General features: G+C 34.9%; 2 protein-coding genes across 2 annotated transcripts in view; one reads left to right on the top strand and one right to left on the bottom strand.

Annotated features, from left to right (window-relative positions):
* Positions 1–18,329, bottom strand: part of LOC128223578 (solute carrier family 13 member 2-like) — a 29,413-nt gene extending 11,084 nt beyond the window's left edge. The window contains exons 1-5 of the mRNA XM_052932855.1: positions 18,167–18,329; positions 8,792–8,941; positions 8,108–8,223; positions 6,934–7,064; positions 6,490–6,595 (exon numbers count right to left, since the gene is read on the bottom strand). Of these exons, the coding sequence (XP_052788815.1) occupies positions 6,490–6,595; positions 6,934–7,064; positions 8,108–8,223; positions 8,792–8,941; positions 18,167–18,310 (647 nt within the window). The 5' untranslated portion in view covers positions 18,311–18,329. The remainder of the gene's footprint in view (positions 1–6,489; positions 6,596–6,933; positions 7,065–8,107; positions 8,224–8,791; positions 8,942–18,166) is intronic.
* A 1,996-nt stretch (positions 18,330–20,325) lies between these two features.
* LOC128222923 (Na(+)/citrate cotransporter-like) overlaps positions 20,326–21,734 on the top strand; it is a 4,202-nt gene continuing 2,793 nt past the window's right edge. The window contains exons 1-2 of the mRNA XM_052932099.1: positions 20,326–20,421; positions 21,507–21,589. The gene's annotated coding sequence lies outside the window, so the exon portion shown is untranslated. The remainder of the gene's footprint in view (positions 20,422–21,506; positions 21,590–21,734) is intronic.

Genomic DNA, 21,734 nt, shown 5'->3' with positions numbered 1-21,734 from the left:
AATAATACCAGAAGCAGTTGAAATGGAGTTAGTACATCATTCAGATGTTAATGAAATGCTCCGGAATCGTTTTTATACTGGTCTAAACAGAAACTGAGAGATGTGAGTGGTTATAAATTTGATGCCATTGAGGACTTTGATGTACTTAAGGTTGAGATAAGAAAAATAGAAAAATGCAGAAAAAGAATTCTGTTCCTGTTACAAGCAAGGGTGTAAAAGTAGCTTCAGAGGATGTTAAACTTTCAAAAATTGTAGAAATGTTGACAAAACTTCAAACTGATGTTAATTCTTTAAAAACAGAACAATGTGAGGCTCATTCTTTTAAGCAACAGTTAGGTTTGGGTCAAAATGTTGATGATAGGAATTCATTTGGTAGTCAAAGATCCTTTTCTAACTCGAAGAGCTATGGGCAAGGGTATGTTAATCCAAGTCCTAAATCAAATCAGAATTTTGATAATTTTAGTCAGGGTTATCAAGATCAGGTTCAAAGACCAAATCAAAATTATGAAAATATTGGTGCTAGGGGACAGGGAAATGGTGGTTTTAGTCAAAGTGATTTTGGGGGAGGTTTTGTCGAGGAGCCTACATGTTGGCGTTGTGGCCAGGTAGGTCATGTTCAGTTGGGTTGTAGGGTTAGGCTCGGTCATTCAAGGGGTTCTTACCGGGGAAGAGGGCGTGCTGCGGTTCATTTAAACGGGCAACCACCTATGGGGAGGGGTCGACCATAGGTGCTAGAGAGATTAATTCAAAAGTTGACCCTAACCTGGTTGGAAGTTCAAACATAGTTGATATTGTGATACATGGCGCTCTGACAAGGGCATTGTTGGATACTGGTAGTACTGTCTCTACAATCACAGAATCCTTTTACAATAAACACTTGGCGTCATTTCCATTAAAGCCCCCCTCAGATATTTTAAACATTGAGTGTGCTAATGGTCAGTCTTTACCTTATTCAGGTTTCATTCAAGTTGATATTTCCACTCCAGGGGTGCCAATTGATAAGTCTGTGGATGGTTTGTTATTAATTGTGCCTGACAGTGATTTTAGTGAAAATAAACCTGTTTTACTTGGTACAAATTTGCTTGACCATTTTATGAAAATGTGTGAAGAAAAAATTGGGGAAAGATATTTGCAGAAAGCTCCACTCCATACTCCATGGTTCTTTTCATTTAGGTGTTTGTGTGTTTAAGAAAGGTTATTAAAAAGAAATAAAAACAAACTTGGTAGTTTACGAAGTACATGTAATGTGGTTATTCCTCCAAACCAAACAGTTGATGTTCCTTGTGTGTGTGAGAATTCCTTAGCTTATAGGGATACCTGTGCAATAGTCCAACCTTACACTCTGAATAAATTTGAAAACTTGGAAATATGCCAATGTCATTGCCAGTTACAAATTTGTCCCAAAATACAGTGTTGTTACCTGCAAGGTTTATTGTTGCACAGTTAAGTCCTATGACAATTGAAAATTCTCAAATGGGAGGGAATCAGGTTAAGTCTGAAAAAATCTCGTTCTTTTCTTGATGAAATTGATATTGACAAGGAAAATTTGACACCTTAGCAATTTCAAAATGCTGTTGAAATGATTAACTCTTTTGAAGTCATTATGTCTAAAGATGATACTGATATTGGGTTTACAAATGTGGTAAAACACAGAATTGAGCTTTTAAACCCAACTCCATTTAAACAAAGGTTTAGATCTATTCCACCTTCCATGTTTGACGAGGTCAGGGCCCATTTACAAAATCTGTTAGCTTGTGGTATTATCAAGAAATCTTATAGTCCCTTGGCCTCAAATGTAGTCCTGGTACGTAAACGTACAGGGGAGCTTCGCCTTTGTGTGGATTTTAGGCAGTTAAATAAAGTTACAAAGCAAGATAGTTATGCTTTGCCTAGGATTGAAGATGTATTGCATACACTTGCTGGGAGTAATTACTTTAGTGTTTTGGATATGCGTAGTGGGTATCACCAAGTGGGTTTGGAAGAAAGTCATAAAGAGCGTACTGCTTTTACGGTGGGGCCTCTTAGGTTATTTCAATATGAACGCCTTCCGTTTGCGCTTTCGGAGGCCCCATGTACGTATCAAAGGCTTATGCAAGAAATTCTTGGCGATTTGCATCTAAAAATATGTGTCATTTACTAAGATGATGTCATAGTTTTTGCCAAAACCTATGAAGAGCACTTAGAGCGCCTCAACTTGTTTTGCAACGTTTCGTTTTTCAAAAGCAAGGTAACCTATGTAGGTCATGTAGTCTCTTCTGAGGGTATTGAAACTGACCCATCAAAACTTGAAAAGATCAATTAATGGCCAACACCAAAAACGCCCGAACAAGTTAGATCTTTTTTAGGATTTGCCGGTTCCTACAGGAAATACATACAGAACTATGCCAAAATAGTAGAGCCATTGAACAAATTGTTGCCATATTGTGCCAATTCCAAGAAATCCAGAAAAAAAAATCAATTTCTCCAATAAAACCTTTTCACTGGGGTACTGAAGAAGAAACTCCTTTTCTAAAAATTAAAGATTTCTTGTCAAAACCACCCATACTAGGTTTTGCCGACTTTGAACTTCCATTTGAGTTGCTTATTGATGCTTCTTCTATAGCATTGGGTGCTGTTTTATATCAAACCCAAAATGGAGTAAAAAGGGTGATAAGTTATGCTAGTAGGGGATTAAGTAAGTCTGAAAGGAATTATTCTGCACACCGTCTAGAATATTTGGCTTTAAAATGGAGTGTAACTGAGAAATTTTATGATTATTTATATGGTCAACATTTTACAGTTTACACGGATAATAATCGTTTAACATATGTTATGACCACTGCCAAGTTGGATGCCACTGGGCACAGATGGCTAGCTGCACTTTCTGCCTTTGATTTTGACTTGATATATAGGCCAGGAATTAGTAATGCTGATGCAGATGGTTTGTCTAGGTTACATTTAGAAGAAATACAGTCTTTTTGTAATCCCATTCAGGTCACCCCAGTAGAGACAGTGTCTTTTGATCCAGAAGTTTGTGAGAAATTTAGTACTTTTTAAGATATTGACCTTTCTGAGATGTCATTTACAGATTGGAGAAAGTGTCAGAGAGAGGATGAAATATTGTTACCCTAGATACAAGGCAAGACACTCTAACTCATTAAAAAATATGTCAGAATAAACAAAACCTTGCTTTGCTTAAAGTGCAAGACCATATGAAAATGATTAGGGGAGTATTGCACAGATCTGTGATTATCAAGGGAGATAATATTGACCAGATAGTTGTACCACAATCTCTGGTAAAGTCTATTTTAAAGTATTTTCATGATGATATTGGCCATCAAGGAATAGAAAGAACTTTATCATTATTGCAAGAAAGATTTTTTTGGTCTGGTATGAGAAAGGATTTAGAGAATCATATCAAAAACTGTCAAAGGTGTATTCTTTTCAAAAACAATAGATTTGATAAAGCACCTCTTGAAAATATTACAAGTAGTGAACCTTTTGAACTGCTTTGAATAGATTTTTTGACTTTGGATAAATCTAAAGGAGGTTTTGAAAATGTTTTAGTGATGACTGACCACTTCACAAGATTTGCTCATGCCGTGCCGACGAAAAATCAGACAGCTCACACCACAGCTGAAGTTTTAATTTAATTTTTCAATGATTTTAGGTATCCAAAACGGTTACACTCTGACCAAGGTGCAAGTTTTGAAAGTAAGTTGATCAAAGAGATTTGTAAGATCAGTGGCATTTCTAAATCTAGAACCAGTCCATATCATCCTGCCGGAAATGGTCAATGTGAGAGGTTCAATAGGACTTTGATCAATATGATAGGTACTCTTCAACCTGATGAAAAACAGGATTGGAAGAAGCATATAGGTCATCTTGTCTATTCATACAATTGCACAAAACATAAGTCAACTGGATATTCTCCCTTTGAAATTATGTTCGGTGGTAGAATAGATGTACTGCCTGGAGATTTAAAATTTGGCATTGTAAAGTCAAAGCAAGAAAGAAAATTCATTGAAACATTACAAGACAGAATGAAATTTGCAAATGAGACTGCCCAGAAAATAATTTATATTGCTCAAGATAAACAAAAGTTGAATTATGATTTGAAAGTGAGGGGTTCAGCATTGGAAGAAGGGGATAGAGTTCTTGTTCGTGTTTTAGCCTTTGATGGGAGACACAAAATTGCTGACAAATGGGAAAGTGAGGTGTATGTCGTATTAAAAAAGCCTTATTCAAACACTCCATGTTATGAAATAGTAAGGGAGGATGGAAGTGGGAAAATTAGGAAATTGCACCGAAATTTGTTATTGCCAATAGGAAGCAAATTAACAGTAGAAAAAAAGAATATAATTAGACCAAACTCTGATTGTTGTCAAGCAGAAGCGAAAAATGAAGTCTTTTGACCCAAAGAGTCATAGACCACTTCATAATGTTTTTTCTCATGATGAGAAAAATGAACACTTTGATGTAGCTATTCTTAGCGATACAGGTAGTTCAGATGCTACTGAATATTTTTATTCAATGGTAGATCCCACGCAGGGTGACGACCTTGTTGTGCAGAGTAGAGTAGATGTAGATAAAGTAGAAATAGAGAGTTGTATAGAACAAGATGATGTTGAGGATGCTAAAACAAAATTCTCTGAGACACAGAATTGCACAGATGCAGAGGGTATACAATGTACCACTGATATTAAGGTTACTTGTGATAAAGTGCCTCCAGAGAAAATTGCTTGTGATCAGCAGGAACTGGCCAGCCCGTCTGATAATAGTAATACTGGTGTAAATTCTGATGTTGAAAGTAATCATGATGAAACTGAATTAAGGAGGTCCAAACGAACACGAAAACCTCCAAAATGGATAGAATTTGGTCAATTTGTAATGAAGAGGGTTCAGGTAAAAAAATAGCTTCCTGATTGAGCATTTTAATATCATTAGATTTGAGTTATCATTATTAGGGTGTAAAAAGTTTTAATACAATAATTTGTAATCATGTTTTCATAAAGTGTTATTCAGCTTTGGAATAATTTGTCATAAGCCGTTTAAAAAAAAAAATTATATTAAAATGTTAGCAACAAACACATTTGTTGTTAGATAGTGGAATAACTTTAATTTCAAGATGAAAAGTCTTGAATAGAGTCGTGTTTCTTATGAAGTATTTATCCTGATACTTTGGGGTTTATTTACTTATTTTTTACTAAATGATTTTGAGACGAGGACGTCTTTAAGGATAAGGGAGAAGTATGTAATATAGTATAATATGTGAATGTTTTTTTATTAATCTTCAATATTATTAAGTAAGGGTTACTTTTAGAGGAATTATGATATTTCATGACTTGATGAATAATCCTGCATGTGTTATCATTAGGGACTTTTCGGTATTTATGTGGTCATTGATAATTGTTTACTGTTAACTGTTATTTCATGATGTCGGTCACCTGACCAGTCATGTGATTAAGATAGAGTTGTTGGTTCCTAAACTGGTTTTCATGTTTTTCTCATTAATATTCATTCCATTTTTAGCAACCAATGAGTATATGTTTTCCTGAGTTTTTAACCAATGAATGTCTTGTTTCAAGCTTTTGGTGAGCCTCGGCCAAATAATGTTTCTCAGGAACATTTCTGATATTTGGTTTCTGGCGTGATGGTTCTAATTAATTTAATAAAATTTCATTGGAAGGGAAAACATCATATTAAAGGTATTTGCTTCTTTTATGTTTTTTATTCTACTTGTATTGCAATTGAGATTCAAATAGTTATTTGAGATTTATTATTGCTGGAATGTAACATGGTGTTTTAACAAATAACTTAATATTTATTAACATGCATGTTTCAGCTTTATCATAAAACATGTAAGAGGATGAGCGTGAACTCTGTCTACCTCCATATCAGTAACTGAAGTATATACGATTATAGTCTACTAGAGATTATACTCTAGGTGTGTGTGTTTTATGTATATCAAAATTGTAAATTTCTTTGTATTGTGTTCCATATAATTAATTATATTAACGGTTTTAATAACCTACATGAATTAATGGAACTCGCTGTATTTGTGTATTTTGTCTTGTGTTCTATTGCTTGTATTTGTGTACATTGTTTTATTCACAATTTAATTATAGTTATGTCCTATGTTTGTTTCAGGGCTTATTAAAAATTGCTCAGTTCAGTATTTGGAAACATATTATAAAATAAACACATTGGAGACAACTGAAAATAAAGAAGTCAAAATATTAATCACGCTTTGTCTTTTTGGATCTAAATATTGGATTCAATATAAAGATACAACACATATAAAAATATATATCACTAATTTTGCTGCTTTGGTTGACAGGCGAATAATTTAAGAAGTATGTTCTTTATTGCATAAGTTGTAAGGTATAATCGCGATTCAAATTTCCCATTACGAAATGAAAACAATCAGTTGACCAATAACGTAACTGTTTTACATGGTTAACACAAAATAACAGACATAATACATAATATGAACTTATTCAAAAATACCTCGGCATATTTATGGCAAATTCATATCGTTGTTTTGAGTTCTCTGCACTAATTTCATCAAATTCTTCCGTAAGTTCAAAGGCTGGATTCTCATTTAACTGTAAATCTAGAAAACAAAAGAACTATTCACGTATTATAAAATGAAGCCGTGCGGTAAGCACGATACACACCATGTCTTTGACTTCATACATACTTTTCTGAGTCCTTACTTCCCTGGCAGACTCGCCCACAGCAATTACGCTGAAGATCATATGGCGATGGCTGCGTTGTCATTCGTCTGATAAAGAGATGCCATGACGCACCCAATTAGAACGGTACGTACCTTATTAAGCTATAACACCTTAAACGTATAAAATAGTGCAGGTGTCTTACGTTTTGTTAATCAAAGGAGACACCTTGTGGTAGCCAATGCTTACTTACACTTATTCATATCTTTTTACGCACCTGACTGAGCACTGACTTCCCGGACAGCCTCACACACGGCCAATACGACAGGAATCATCATGGCGGTGGCTGATGTGTCGTTTATCCAGACAGACAGCAACCAGGTTGATACCAGTGCCCCAAGCACTAACCTTAATAATATAAATGATAAACGATGTTCATAGATGAAGTTATTGTAATAAAAACTGTATTCATAAACTAATTGAAACAAGGCAGTTGCAATGAGTATGCAAACAAATCGTTCTTAAGAGAGAACATATTCGAGCTTTTTTAATCGTATATTATAACTTATATTTACAACCTTTCGGCCAAAGTATTACGTTTAATCGTTAAGATATTTTATAAATTAACAGACATGCAGAAAATTTGGTCACCAGGTCTGGTATTTAATATTGCTCTTAATCGGATTTTAGCACGTTGTACCTAATCGGAGTATTTGTTTTTAATACATGACCAATACAGTGAATGAAGTCAATGATGTATGACCATAGGATTGACTTAAGTTGGATATTGAATACCATCCCAGCCGGCTGAAAACAGGTTTCAATCTATGACATTTAGAACATATCAGGTAGAATCTGAATGCCTAAGAAGGGCGGCCTGATCGATAATGAGTAATACAAAGGGTTAATTAATAAAAATAACTAATAAGAGATTACAACTTAAATGATTTTAATTATTTGATGCAATTTTTGATCAAGGGTCATATGATATTGAATTGGATTCAGTACATCGATTTCCACAAAAAGCAGTACTATGCCAGATTTATCATTCTGCATTTTTTTTTCGTTGGGAAACACAAGTCATGGAGATCAATTTAAATGAGAAAAAGTGTCGTAAGCACCAAGATTTATCTCCGAAAACTGTTGATATAATTTTACACTGACCAATGTTTTCCTTGATCAAAATGACGACGATAAACATTCATATTATTAACCTTACCCACTTCCTTATTTCAAAACATCTGTTTGTTTGAAGATTCTTTATATTATTTGTATGTATACAAGCATTATAAACAGGATAAAGTGTTATACATGATATGCTAAGCTACATCAAGGCCAAAGACATAGATTCTATTCTGGTAGAAAATCACAGGCAACTAACCAGACGTTCTTTACATGTTTGGGATAAAAAGTAGTTTCCTTATTATCGTCATTAGCAGGTGTACACATACATGATTGGCTGAGCTCCTACAAGAACCAAGACGTATAGGGATATCCTGGTATGAAGTCTCGTCTCCTCCAGGGCCATAGCAATGAGCAGACCTCCAAGAAACAGCATCGATATGTCCTGGAAATCAGGATACGTTAAGATAATAAAACGTTTTTCACGGGGCAGGCTGAGGATATCCTGGTATGAAGTCTTGTCCCCTCCAGGGCCATAGCTTAAGCAGGCCTCCAATATGCCTTGGATAGCCCGAACCCTATCCGATACTGCTTTGTTTATGACATGTATGACCTATCTCTCAGAATGTTTTTATAATGAATTATTTCAGCCCATTTTTAGCATGTTTTCGTCTCGAGAAAAGAATAATTCTACTCATTATAATATGATTGTATTTTTTAATTACTTTCATCAATGACATGACAAAACAAGACTCAAAATTATTTCAAATTTTCAATATCCTTTAGTTAATATTGCTGACATTTAAAAACAAATCCATGAAATATGTGATGCGAGTCGCTGGCATCAATTTGAAACCACGGAAACGAAAAAGGAATAAATTATAAAAACCATAACCAAACAATTATCCGTAATTAAGTGACCACATGACTAAGTTGGGAATACAAGAATGTCTGATTTTCAAAATATACGCTATATATAGACAATAAAATACCAAAATAAAACAGCTACAAACCGAAAAGTAGGTGGAGCTAATCAATCTTGCCGGAGCAACGCCTACCATCGGAAACAGGAACACAGGAAGAAGTGACGTCACCGCTGTTGGTAACGCCTCCATAAGCCACAACAAGGCCATAACTATGATAACGTAAGCACATTTCGACTCCTGAAAGTTGAAGTGTAATGATATGATAATGTGATATTACTCATTTAATTATACAGAAATATTTCAAATCAAACCTCAGATGCTAGTGACGTAATAAAATGGATTGCAAAACCGGCTTGTATCAAATTGTAGTTCTTGATGAAGATATACCAGAGGAATTACGTAGAGTTGCACCATAACATACAAGGGTTCTTCAAAAACTATATATCAAGAAGCGTTTAATGAAGATTTCAATAAAAAACGTCACATATAATGAAATATTATCTCTCTATATATACACAGTTTAACAATAAAAACAAAGATAGTAAGGTGCACAGGGTATTCTTCCCGCTAGGATTGTCTGCAGATAGAGTTGGGACCACTACTCGTAGAATTACTTGGGGTTTGCCTATTAGTTAAATATTATTTGTTTTATTCTTATGTTTTTTTTTCAAGTTTATGCATACTTTGATAAGATTTACCATAAACGTTTTTACTTTATTCGGGATTGTTTTGATAAGAGTGAGGTTGTGCACACAAATTAGTTCAAACTCCCAGAAAATTTACATTTCACTGACCGTTTCAAGGCAGTAGCTAACAATCCTTGATAAACACACCTAGTTTTTTTATATAGTATATATGTGATTTGTTGTTTGTGGAGTTTTATGTTGTTGTTCCATGTTTCTGGATTGTGATTGTTTGTTTTTGTGTTCTATATCTTTGGCGTCTACTCGGCGCCATAAAATGGGGTTTATCTTTTTCGGCTACTGAGATACTGAGCAGGGTTTAATTCCTGAAAGTATCAAACACTGCATTAATGTATTTAGCTTTAGGACCTGCTTGCGCAATAACTCAACCTCACGGAAAAACCTACAGTGGCGACACTCCCTATCCCCTGGTTGCAATGAATAAACATAATGGCCATACTTATCAATTGAACTTTTTACGTCCCATCCCGTTTTAAGATATATTTGGGACATTTTACAATTAAATTATTGGAATTTAGTTCAATTATCCAAACAACAACAAATAAGTTCATTTGAAATGGTTTAAAAACTTCATATCACTATGATTATTTGTGTTTGTGTACATAAAGGAACACAATTATTTGGTATCATAAGCGGCATGAAGAGATTGTTGTTTACAAACTTGTAAATCAACAACAAACACAAAGGTTGTTAACATATTTCATGCAACGGCACGTTCAACGAAATTAATAAATAACAGTGCAGTTCTAGTTACTAAATGATCTTAGTTTAATTGTCAAATACAGGTACGAAGAAACATATTTTTGCACATCAAAATCGCACTTCACCTTTCAGCTATTTATGTAAGCTAATTAGTCGACTGGCGCTTGAGTAGGCAGGACACACGATCGCGATACTCTGATGTAAAAAGGGTATCATTTGAGGAAGTGAATGTACGTTCGCTGAGCGATATGATCTTTATAAACCTAGCTTTTACTCCCAATTATTGTCAGAAATATCAATGAAACGTTAACAAATTTTGAAAAATGTTTAAATGTAGGCGTTTATAGAGTTTACTCATGATCATCCTTTTTTTAATGCAATTACTCGTATAAATGTAAAATACATTGCTTATCAAACTGTAAAATTGTTAAAGACAAACTTAAAGATGCACTCTTACTCCCATAAAAGATGTACATGTACCACGATTAATACAATTGTTTTAACTTACCACAAAGGATGAATAAATATAACAAACAATAGTTCTTATCAAGAATACCGTGTTTAATTTGAAACATAGGTGTAGAAAAGTCGGTATTTTTATTTTATGAGACAATAGTTGATCACAGTATATCTTTTAGCTAATAGATACACGGTTACAATGTTGTTATCGATAATAAATATTTTCCATAAATGCATTCATTAGTAAAAAGTTAAAAGATAATCACTTAAAATGATGTTTCTTATACATGACTGTTTATGTATTTATTTTAAGTAAGAGTGTCACTTATATACTTTAGATGTGCGAAATAAAATCACACTCACCTGTTTTAAGTCCGGATTATTATTTGTTAGAAGTCCTATGGGTAAACCAAAAGCAGCCACAGTCATCCAAATACATTTTGTCGACACAAGAGTTTGAGTACAAATACTTAACTTACCCATAACTTTTTATTTCTATGTATTATATAAAACGAACCTGGCAAGTAAATTTCATTTAATCACCTTTATAACAATAGTGCGATATAAACATTCATTCTACACTTTATACTCACGTTTGTTACTCTATAAAATACTTCACTTTTTACTTAACCAAAAGTTAAAGAAAAATAAATTTCTTTTGTCTCGTACATAAAAGTAGGACTTCATTATATACAGCTTAGATTTCATTATTTAAAGCTTAGACCTCATTATATAAAGCTTAGATTTCATTATATAAAGGTCAGACTTCATTATATAAAGCTCATACTTCATGACATAAAGCTATGACCTCATCAAATAAAGTTAGGATTTCATTTACTTCATTATTTAATGATAAAAAGTCATTAAATAAATGTTAAACATCATAATATAAGTATGTTAAGTGCAGTCATCATTACATATACATTCATCTGTATATAATGAAGTCCATTTTATGACCATGTGCAGAAAATATATTCTTGCATACCGGACGTGTGTTTCCGGTCATGTGACCAGTGCATGAAAAACCCATCTTACATACCCCATGTAAGATAAGTCACGCGCAACAACGCGCCACTTCTTATATCACATATTGCATGATTTATGAAAAATATATTATGCCGTTTAATTAAAGCGCAATCAAATATATATGTTTGCAAGACTTTTAATTAAAATTGAAAACAAATAATAGTAAAAAAACGCTATTTTTAGTTATTTAAAATTACTGCGCATTATGACGCCAGTAAACATCGTTGCACGCGCTTTTTGGTGAAATGTACAAAAGTGCGTTTTCTACGTCATTTTTTCCACAAACTCATAATTTTATGTATGCAAGAAAAAATATCAATCATGTTTTTCCGGTCCGGATCGAAAAATCCGACCCTTGGGCACGCTACGTGACCGGTAACTCGGCAAGCCTCGTTACCGGCTTACGCGCGTGCCCTCGGGTCGGATTTTTCTATCCGTACCGGAAACACATGATAGATACTTATAATCTATCAGATTATAATGATCTTACTTAAAATGGTACACTATTAACTTTTATTCTATTAACAGTCCAGGAATATTGCCTCCCAAACTCCTCATTTTGAGAAAAGGGCTTATCAGTCCATGAACCAATCAATAAATCACCACTTAGGATGTCATCCTGCTGGGTTATTTACTGTGTGTATTCCCAGATGTTTCTTGTACTGACCAATTTCAGTATGTTAGCATTGATTTTTCATGAATGAAGTGCATGTATAATCAAAGCACTAATTGTGCTGAACGGTTTGAGTGATGATGCCTTTTATGTGATAATAAGAAAACATATGAATGATAGCATGGCACTCGCTCACTCACTCTCACGCCTGCCCGTCATTCCATCCAACTCGCCGACACACACACCTATCCACTCACTCACTCACCACTCAAAACCGACTCACAACCAAACCCACCCCCAATACTTATTCTTAAAACGGGCATAATAGCAAAAGGTTATATTCAGATTCAACTAAACTTTTATTCTAGTGTTTTATTCTATTATGCATATCAACTACAATTTTAAGTGAATGTGAACACAATTGTATTATAGAAAATACTATTTCCATTCAGATCACAGCTTTAAAAAGAGAGTATAACAAATTATTTACAAATGTACATATTTAAACCAATTATCCATAACAGCACTATATGGAAATAAGAGTGAAATTAGAATGTTCAGAAGTATATGATTTACAAGCGCAAGGCTAGATAATGTTTGAACTTACACACAAAAACATACATGTACATAGGAAAATTACCCAGCATACCAAGAAGTTGTAGTATGAACACCAATATATGTCTGCAAAATTATTAGAGTTATATATAAATGAATATGATAAAGGATAAATGTTCTTCCATCTTACATACAATGCTACTTGGTATATTTATCTTGATTCACTTCAAGAACAGTGCAGGCAGAAGGCAAAAACCCGCACTGAATGAATTTTGGATTGTACACCTGAATGTCCTTTCCTGTAGTATCTTATTCATATAATTATTATGCAATACAGTTACAATTAGCTCAACACCAGACCTTTAAGTATTTTTACAGTTGATGGGAGTTCTCCCATTCTTATCCGAGTGTATATAAGTGTTTTACTGTTAATATACGCAAAATATTACATACTCCTACATGAACTCATTTGGTAAATCAAACATTATTGCAGGTAAGTTTCAGAGACTGATTTGCATTGAGATTTGGTACTTTCGAGTATGGTTTTCAACTCCACATGAACTCAGTTAAATTTTGGTGGTCTATTACAAAAGTCTTGAGCCTAAAAACGTCATTGAAAAGGAGGTACATGCAGTCGGTCCCTCCGTCCCGTTTTTGTCGATTCTTTATCTTTCTCATTCATGTCCTGATGTTTTAACATAAAAGACCGCCATAGCATAAGGATGTGTCGTGCTCAAGATCCGTGCCCCTAACTTCAAGATCAAGGTCACAGCAACCTTCTAAACTAAGTATGTGTCCGTCAGTCTGTCTCGTTTTTTTCAAGTCCATATTTTGATGGTCGGATTTGAAAAACAAAATGTTTGGCAGAAGTGACCAGCATAGTATGAGGAAGTGTCGCCATTAAAACCCTACCTATCTATTCCAAGGTCACAGCAACTGTCTGAACCGAGTTAGTATGCTTTGCTATAAAAGCCTTACTGATATGGTGTATTAGGCACTGAAAATGCTTAATGACAGCTGAACATGAGCTTGTTTGGGTTTAAATGGGCATTATGGTTGCCAAAATGTGGTCAATGTAGCACTTAGTAGGCTTAACAAGAGCAGAGCTACACATACGTTTGTTTGGCTCTGAATGTGCTTTATTATAGACATGATGAAAATAATAGAAAACTGGACTAGCTTACGTTTAGACCCTCTGAAGTTTGTTTATCTATGAATATGCTTGACTGTATCCACAAAAGGAATCGTCAGACCCTGGATGGATTCGTGTAGAAGCCTTCTGTAGTTAAGAATACCGCTTGTTATGCTGCATTGTTGTTTGCTTGACACATGATGGACTTAAATGAAGCTGCATTTGTGATTATTTTGAACTGAGTTGGATGTAAAAGAGCCTTACTGTGGTATGTTTGACACTAGATAAACTTCATTGCTGCAGAATTTAGATTTAGAGGGCACTTCATTGACTTGATTTCTTTACACTAAATGGTCTCAAGTACTAGTATTACAAAACTATTGTCAGTTGTGCACTTCATATATATAGCTTTATAGAGCCCCTTTATTATTTGTTTGACACAAATCGTTTATTGGACACACAGTGGGCTTAAGAACAGTCTGTCTGTGGTGACTGTAAGGCAGATAGGGGTTGATGGTAGCCATAATGAGGTTGAATGAGCGTTGGCTTGACTTTTTTAGAGCCCGTCTGGGGCTTGTTTGATCATGAGTCGGCTTGTCTGTGACCAAAATAAGGATGCCGAGGGCCGCTGGAGACCTTTTATGTCTACAATACACAATTTGAAATTGTGTCCTAATGGGGTTTGAGGAATTAAGTGGACTTATAGAAACACGTTTTTGCTTTCTAAATAGTGCTTTGACCTGGGGAAAGATGTTTATTTGGTTGTTTGGTACTAGAATATTAACACATTAAGTTGGAAAAACACAAAATGGACTTAAAAGGTCATACTTCCGGCTGAATGGGCTTACATGAGACTCATAAAAACATTTCATATGTAGGTTGTTAAGCACTGGATGCGCTTAAGTAGGGACACTGTATGGCTGACTTGACTTTTAATATGGGAAAAGAGATGAAATATATTTATTAGCTGTTTTGTGATTGTATTTATGTTATGACTTCAAACAAAACGAATATTTCATCCAAACAGCGCTGTTGATATTGATATCATATTTGCATTTTCACATGATTTTGACCTTCATTTTGAAATGCGTAGTATTGTATGTCCGTATGAAGTACATTATGAAACAGTTATGTCATCTAATCATTACAATATGTTGCGGTTTTTTTATGCCAAGTATGGAAATTTGCAGCTGTGGTATTTTTGGAAGCATTTATATGGTAATTGATAACATTGACCTTTTTTGATAAAATGCCATTAGTTTGTGTTGAAAAGAACATTAGACACAATGATGAAGCTAATTTTATTCACGTAATATATCAATATCAATATTTATTACAACTCTTATTCACTATAATGTTGCAGTAATTTAAGAGAAATAAAAATGTTATCCTGTCAGAAAACATGTAAACTGCACATATTCACGATTTGTTTTCATTCTTACAATAATAAGAATCAAGAATGTGTTAACTTCCAAAGTATCAGCTGAAATAAGAGTGTCATGATAATTTAATGTATTTGAAATTTTAGTAATCCATGTTTATAGCATATGAGTCTCAAAGAAAGTACAAATAGATAAATGAACTTAAAAAAAAAGAAAATAATATTGAAAAATACCCCTACTTTGGCCTTGAAATGATCATTCCATGTACCTTGAAGTGTTCAATTTTGTATTTAAATTTTAATTGTCTTAAACATTTAAAGTATACTTAATCTGTTCTGAAATGTTCTGAACGACAAAAATAAGTGAAAATACAATGTACAGCTCGCTTCTCAGAAACATGTGTTAGAAATTTAATACCAGCTGGGCAGTCAGAGTCTATACCTCTGTGTCTTGCTTAAGATCATTATCACAGAGGTGTTAATCAACACTAACCCTGGGTAATCTTTATCAAAATGATAAGTTTGAAGGGCAAAAACTATGGACTGTTAAGGCTTTAACGAGTTATAATGATTTTGGAAAAATGCGGCGAAAGCATTTGTTAATAAATGGGACTGTATAATTATTTGTTCAGAACGGGCAATACTTTCACTGTAAATCGAGCGTTAATGATGAACACTAATTAAGCTAACCATTAAGGACTAACATATTTGCTAATAAACTAATATAACTATTTACGATATATTTTTTTTTTCGTATAAATGATTAGCGATTTCACCGGTGAGATTATCACGGCGCGTGAGGGCGATTATTTTACCGACAGAGATGAGTACGTGCACCCCTTACGTCAGTTTCACGACATAGATATGGCTGACAAATACCTGGTAGGCAAATATGTACAAGTTTTAAGGTATCTAAACGCAACTAACCATGCAATAAAGTGAAATTAGTTTTACCGTTAATGACACCTTCCGTGTTTCAGAAACGAGTACTTCCGGGAGTATCACCGAGAGTTAGCATTCCGTGAAAGTCAAAACCAAAAGCAGTAGGACAAGTGTTACATTCAAGCCTAGGTTCTTATCACAGGCTGCAGTCACGTTGACAGGACCCATCCTTTTGAAAAGCCTCCCCACCCCACAAAAAAGGAAAACAATACACGATTGGAAGATTAAAAAACCCTAAATATCAACCGTATATTCCACGAAAAAACCTCCATATAAACATTCTTTGTGTTGAAACGATTTGTTTTTGAACGGGGGCCCTTCAGGGCCACGTTCATAGTAGGCACATCAGATCGTTACTACAAATGATTGCACTGTGATTCGGTCGAAATAATGCGCTCATTGAATGCTTGAATACACATGACATCTTTAAATTTCAACAAAACTGAATTGATGTATAGTAATGTACACTTGAACTCGTACATTTTGCATATCCCTGAAAATGCAGCTGAAAAAAAAATCACAAAATAAAGACAACATATTTATACGCAACCGCTCGAAAACGGCGAAAAACTAAGTGTATTGTTACAGGTGTGAGTCGGTTATAAGAAGTAGTTACCATAATTGATTAATCGATTCCAAACAATTCAAATATTTCCTTAAAAATAAAATGATATGTAAACACTATTTCACTGATCAATAAACAAACAAACGAAGTGAATGCTTTTTGGAAACCGTATATCGATAAAGTATATTATACAGATTACGCCGCCTCTATTTAGCATGATCATTTCACTTTTCGATCGTCGCCATTTTGTAAGCGTCCTGCCTAAGAGTGTGTCATGGACTTCAGCTGGATTAAATGTGTATTGTAAGTATTTTATAATCAGATTGTTACACATGAACGGCTCTACGTGTGCGTGGCATGACAGTTATTGAAATTGCTTCATTATTTGCACTGTATACATATTGTTCTTTGTGCAAATATCTGTGTTTTACCTGCGTTGTTTATGTGCGTGACCTACATTAATTGAGAGGCATAAATCATGAACCTGCGTGTTTATTCTATTATTTAATTTGTTTAGATTACGATGTGAATTTGTGTAGTTCATCTAGCTTATTTTGATGACGTATATTATGCTTTTCGTTAATTTATGCATTCGTGCCGTTCGTGACTCACACAGCTTCGTGACCTTAGGTGACCTACTACGTAGTTACATACCATGAATGTACTCAGTAGCGATGCCAAGTCGATTGTAGTTATCTCCCCTTATGAATGGGGACTCAATGCTTGTACCGGTTTTATACACCCTTTCAATCATAGTCCAGTTGTTTTCGTATCAAAAGTGATAACAACTATGAGAGACCCCTCCCATACTAAAATACAAACCAAATAATCCTTTGTACTTGCCTTAAAACAACGTTTAATCAAATTTTCACTTTCGTTTTTCTTTTAGAAAAAACCACGTTTTCAGTGAACTCTGACTGGGCCAGTATCCCAGAACATTTCATCAAGTAGTTTTTAATGATTATATACTAGAGGAATTACGTAGAATTGCAATATATCAACAAGCGTTTATAGAAGATTTGAATAAAAATGACGTCACAGAAAACGAAAGGTATTTCTAAAAATACACTTTTTATCAAAGCTAAGATGGTGCACAGTTGTATTTCCCAACTTTTGTCTTAAGTGTCAGAATACTATAATAATGTCTGGAAGTGTCAAACCGATAGGTTAAGGTTTTAGGCTTTGGGACCTGCTTCAAATAACACAACCATATGGAAAAACCATAAGCGGCGACCTAACCCCCGCCCCCACCGTCCCTCCCCAAAAGACACATAATAACAAAACTTACCAATTAAACTTATTTACCACTCATATCCCATTTTACAGCTTGTCAAAATGTAAAATATTTAATAGTGATTTTATGCGGAATTACATCACACTCACCTGTTTCAAGTCTGGATCATAATTTGTAAGAAGTCCTATCGGTAAAACAAAGGCAACCACAGTCATCCAAATACATTTTGTCGACACAAGAGTTTGAGTAAAAATTCTAAACTTGCCCATAATTTTTTTATTGCTATGTATCATAATAAACGAAAGTGGCAACCGGATTTCAATTATTCACCTTTATAACAATAGTGCGATGTAAACATTCATTCTACACTTATCGGGTGTCTACGGCTTTATAGTGACGCTTTGTTACTCTATACAATACAATAGTGAGATCAAAACATGCATTTTACTCGTATCGGGAATGTACGGATTTATGATAAGCACGCACCCATAGCGTAATGTTAGTATAAAAAATGCATAATCTACGTATTTAAAGTAGGAGTGCTGGGTGTCGGACAATGTGAAGGCAACCTTTTGATCTAGACATGCCACGTACGCGTGACTACCATTTTCAAAAGCGTGATAAATGATTTCCTGGAGGTTAAATTCTGTTGTCAGGCAGATTGGACCTTTTTGAAAGCCGTTGTGTTGGGGACTAGTAATAGTGAAATAACGGGTTGGTGTATATTCTGTTGGCTAAGAGCTTTTCAAAGATTTTACAAAAACAAGGTGTAAGAGATATTGGTCTATAGCTAAATGGGTCTCGTTTATCTTTACCTTTGTCTTTGCAAATTGGGAACAAGACGCTTGTTTTCCATGCGTTTGGAGTTGAATCGTGCTTAATTAATGCATTGAATAAGAATGTGAGCGCTCATAATATTGCTGGCCCAGCTAATAATTATAAAACATGCTCGTTCAATATACCATCGTGTCCAGGGCTTTTGTGTTTGCCGAGTGCCTGTGTGACATTTTGTATTTCTTCCGGTGTGAATAGAAGCGTTATCAAAATGGGAGGGGCCTCGACATTCGCAATTTAGGTCGGCTTCGTCATGGTAATTTAGGCGTCTTGGCTATTTGAATGGCTAAAAACGCTGGAAAAGAGGTTGCATAAACCCTACTGTAACCTTTTAGTTAGTGTATGAAATTTTGTTTTAGATAATCACTGAGAAGACTCTTGACGTTTTGGTATTTTTTTAACCGAAGGAGTTTTCAGAACAGCTTGTAGTCTAGATCGCCGTTTTGTTAAGCTCGTGCAAGTATGAATTTTCGTGAGCGTCAATAGCTGATTTTTTCTAAACGTGGTTTTCGAATTGTGTATACACTGGCGACTGTTCCCCGCGGGGCCTACCGTCGTTAATCCAATGACGTCGTAAAAGACGGGATTCAGTGTGTGCATTTTTTATTTCGTTTGACAAATATGGTTTTGCCCTTTTATTGAATTTGCTAGTAGGGAGTTCTATCGATGCATCGTGTAAAATGTTGCAGAGCTTGGTATGAATAAAGTATGGTGATTGCTTGTCTGCCTCGGTTTGTTTGTGCTCTTAAATAAGTAATGATACCTGTGTGTGGATTGCATTCGGGTATTCTAAAATGTTACGGATGTGCACTTGTTCCAAGCAATACACGTCTTGAGCGGTTCTGGGGATATGCCACTGTTTGGACGCATTTTGAAATTGAAGCGAATAGTGAGATTGTCAGATATAAAAATGTCGTTTTTATTTCCAACTGAAAATGAATGAAAGAGAGCCGTGTTTGATTCTTCTACAAGTATGTAATCAACAGAGACCTTAGTGGGTATGAACGTGCAGTCGGCCGAATGGCCTTTATCTATCTGCAGGGATGTAAGACTATTTATGGCCAAGAACTCTGTAAGCAGTTTTGAATTGGTGGTGGGTTTTTGACCTGGGGCATATGGTAACCGCGGACTCATGACTTGATCTTGCAATTTATTTATACGGTTCTTCTAAGTCGGCAGAGACGCTAATTCACTATTTAAGGTACCTTAAATTTTCCGAAGAGCTGTTGTCATGTTAGCAATATCAGTTTGCATTACCTTACACAGTATAAAGTCGGTTTACTGTTGCATGGATGTATCAGCATGGTATATATATGGCGGCTTGGATTACTGAAGTATGGTGTAAATATCCGGTTTGTTAAAATTATCGTCGGCGCCACAATCAATTATAACTGCTTCCTGTTGGAAGGATGTTGCTGATGTGAAAACGTCATCGATTATTTTCGATCTTTCAAATAGCAGTCACCTGCTAACTTTTGTTCCTTGTGCCCTACGAAGAGTTACGTCGATTGATAAGCCTTGTCTCGGGATACCCCGGGACTCCCCTTGCGCGTTCCGCTACCCTCTCCAGGTACGCATTATTTCTGGAAATATCGCTTCTGCAATAGCTTAGGAGATCGTATACGAATGAGTTTCGGGTGAGAATCAATAGAAGTTCGTCGAGATCTTGGAAGAATCTCTGCGGTAATGCTGGCTGTAAAAAAAAATGTATCGCGTAGAAATACAATTCAATGAAACTTGAGCATGTGACATTTTTGTACATTCAAAAACAATTTCAACAGATTTAAATTACCAATGATGGACTTATATAAGTGTGTATTCGTAAAAGCAACGGAAGTCTGTGTTTAGTATTTTTGTAGTGTATATCTTGTCACTGTCGCTCTCAGACTCTGGATCTTACGGGGTTTTTTCGGGGTGAATTCATTCTCAGTGCAGCCGAAGGATGTTTTGTTGTTGAGACAGCGAATTAGTTTCATATCTATTAAAGTTGAATGCCACGTTCCCGAGTGTTTATGAAGACCCCAGAGGAAATGTCGAGGATGTGCCCGAAGATGCTTTTGAGAGGGATGCAGCGCAAACTTTGACAGTTTTTAAAAAGAAAAATGTATTGTTGAACTGATGAATGTAAACTGAAAATTGGTCAAATTCAAAATGCTTGTGCATACATGTATGCGGATTGAGTTTGTATGAAGAAATGGTCTATCAACTATATTACTAGAACATGTGGCCAAGTAAATATTCAACCGAAACCTACCAATTTTAACAGTATTTTTCATGAAATAGTTCATACATAAATTGGTAAGCTTGTTCTTTTTTAATAGTTATAATCAATCCCAAAAAATGTTTGTTTTATTAAAACTATTGCATAATTTGATTGTGACAATTCAATACGATTCGGTCAATGTGTATATATTACTGCACTACAGACGACAACAAACATGTACTTGTGACATACATGTATTTTTTCAAAGTCAAGGGAAGCAAATCTTCTTAAAGATGGACAAAATAGTCCCGAGTTGTCTGTAAAGTGCAGAATGGAATGAGCAAGGTTTATCATTTCACTCGAGCCAGAGTGAAATGATCAAGTTATCATTCACTAATATTTTTCACTCTTTCACCGGTATGCATGAACTAATTTGTCGCCTTTGTTTACAGTTTGGTATCAGATTCAACGCCATGCATTCTACTGCTCTTCATATTGCCGGAGAAAACACCTAACTTGTTCTGTTGGCAACAAGGTTCGAAGTTCAAATAAACAAATACCTATGTACAAAAATATCATCTTATATCTGACGTGCGCCTACCAAACTGCCATCAAAATACATCAAAGCTAATATGACAAGATATTTACATCAAATATGGTACTGAATATTTGCAAAGTTT

Source organism: Mya arenaria, chromosome 17, assembly GCF_026914265.1.
Source record: "Mya arenaria isolate MELC-2E11 chromosome 17, ASM2691426v1".
Lineage (NCBI taxonomy): Eukaryota > Metazoa > Mollusca > Bivalvia > Myida > Myidae > Mya > Mya arenaria.
Note: the sequence above shows the minus strand (reverse complement) of the source record. Positions and strands in the feature narration are given on the sequence as shown.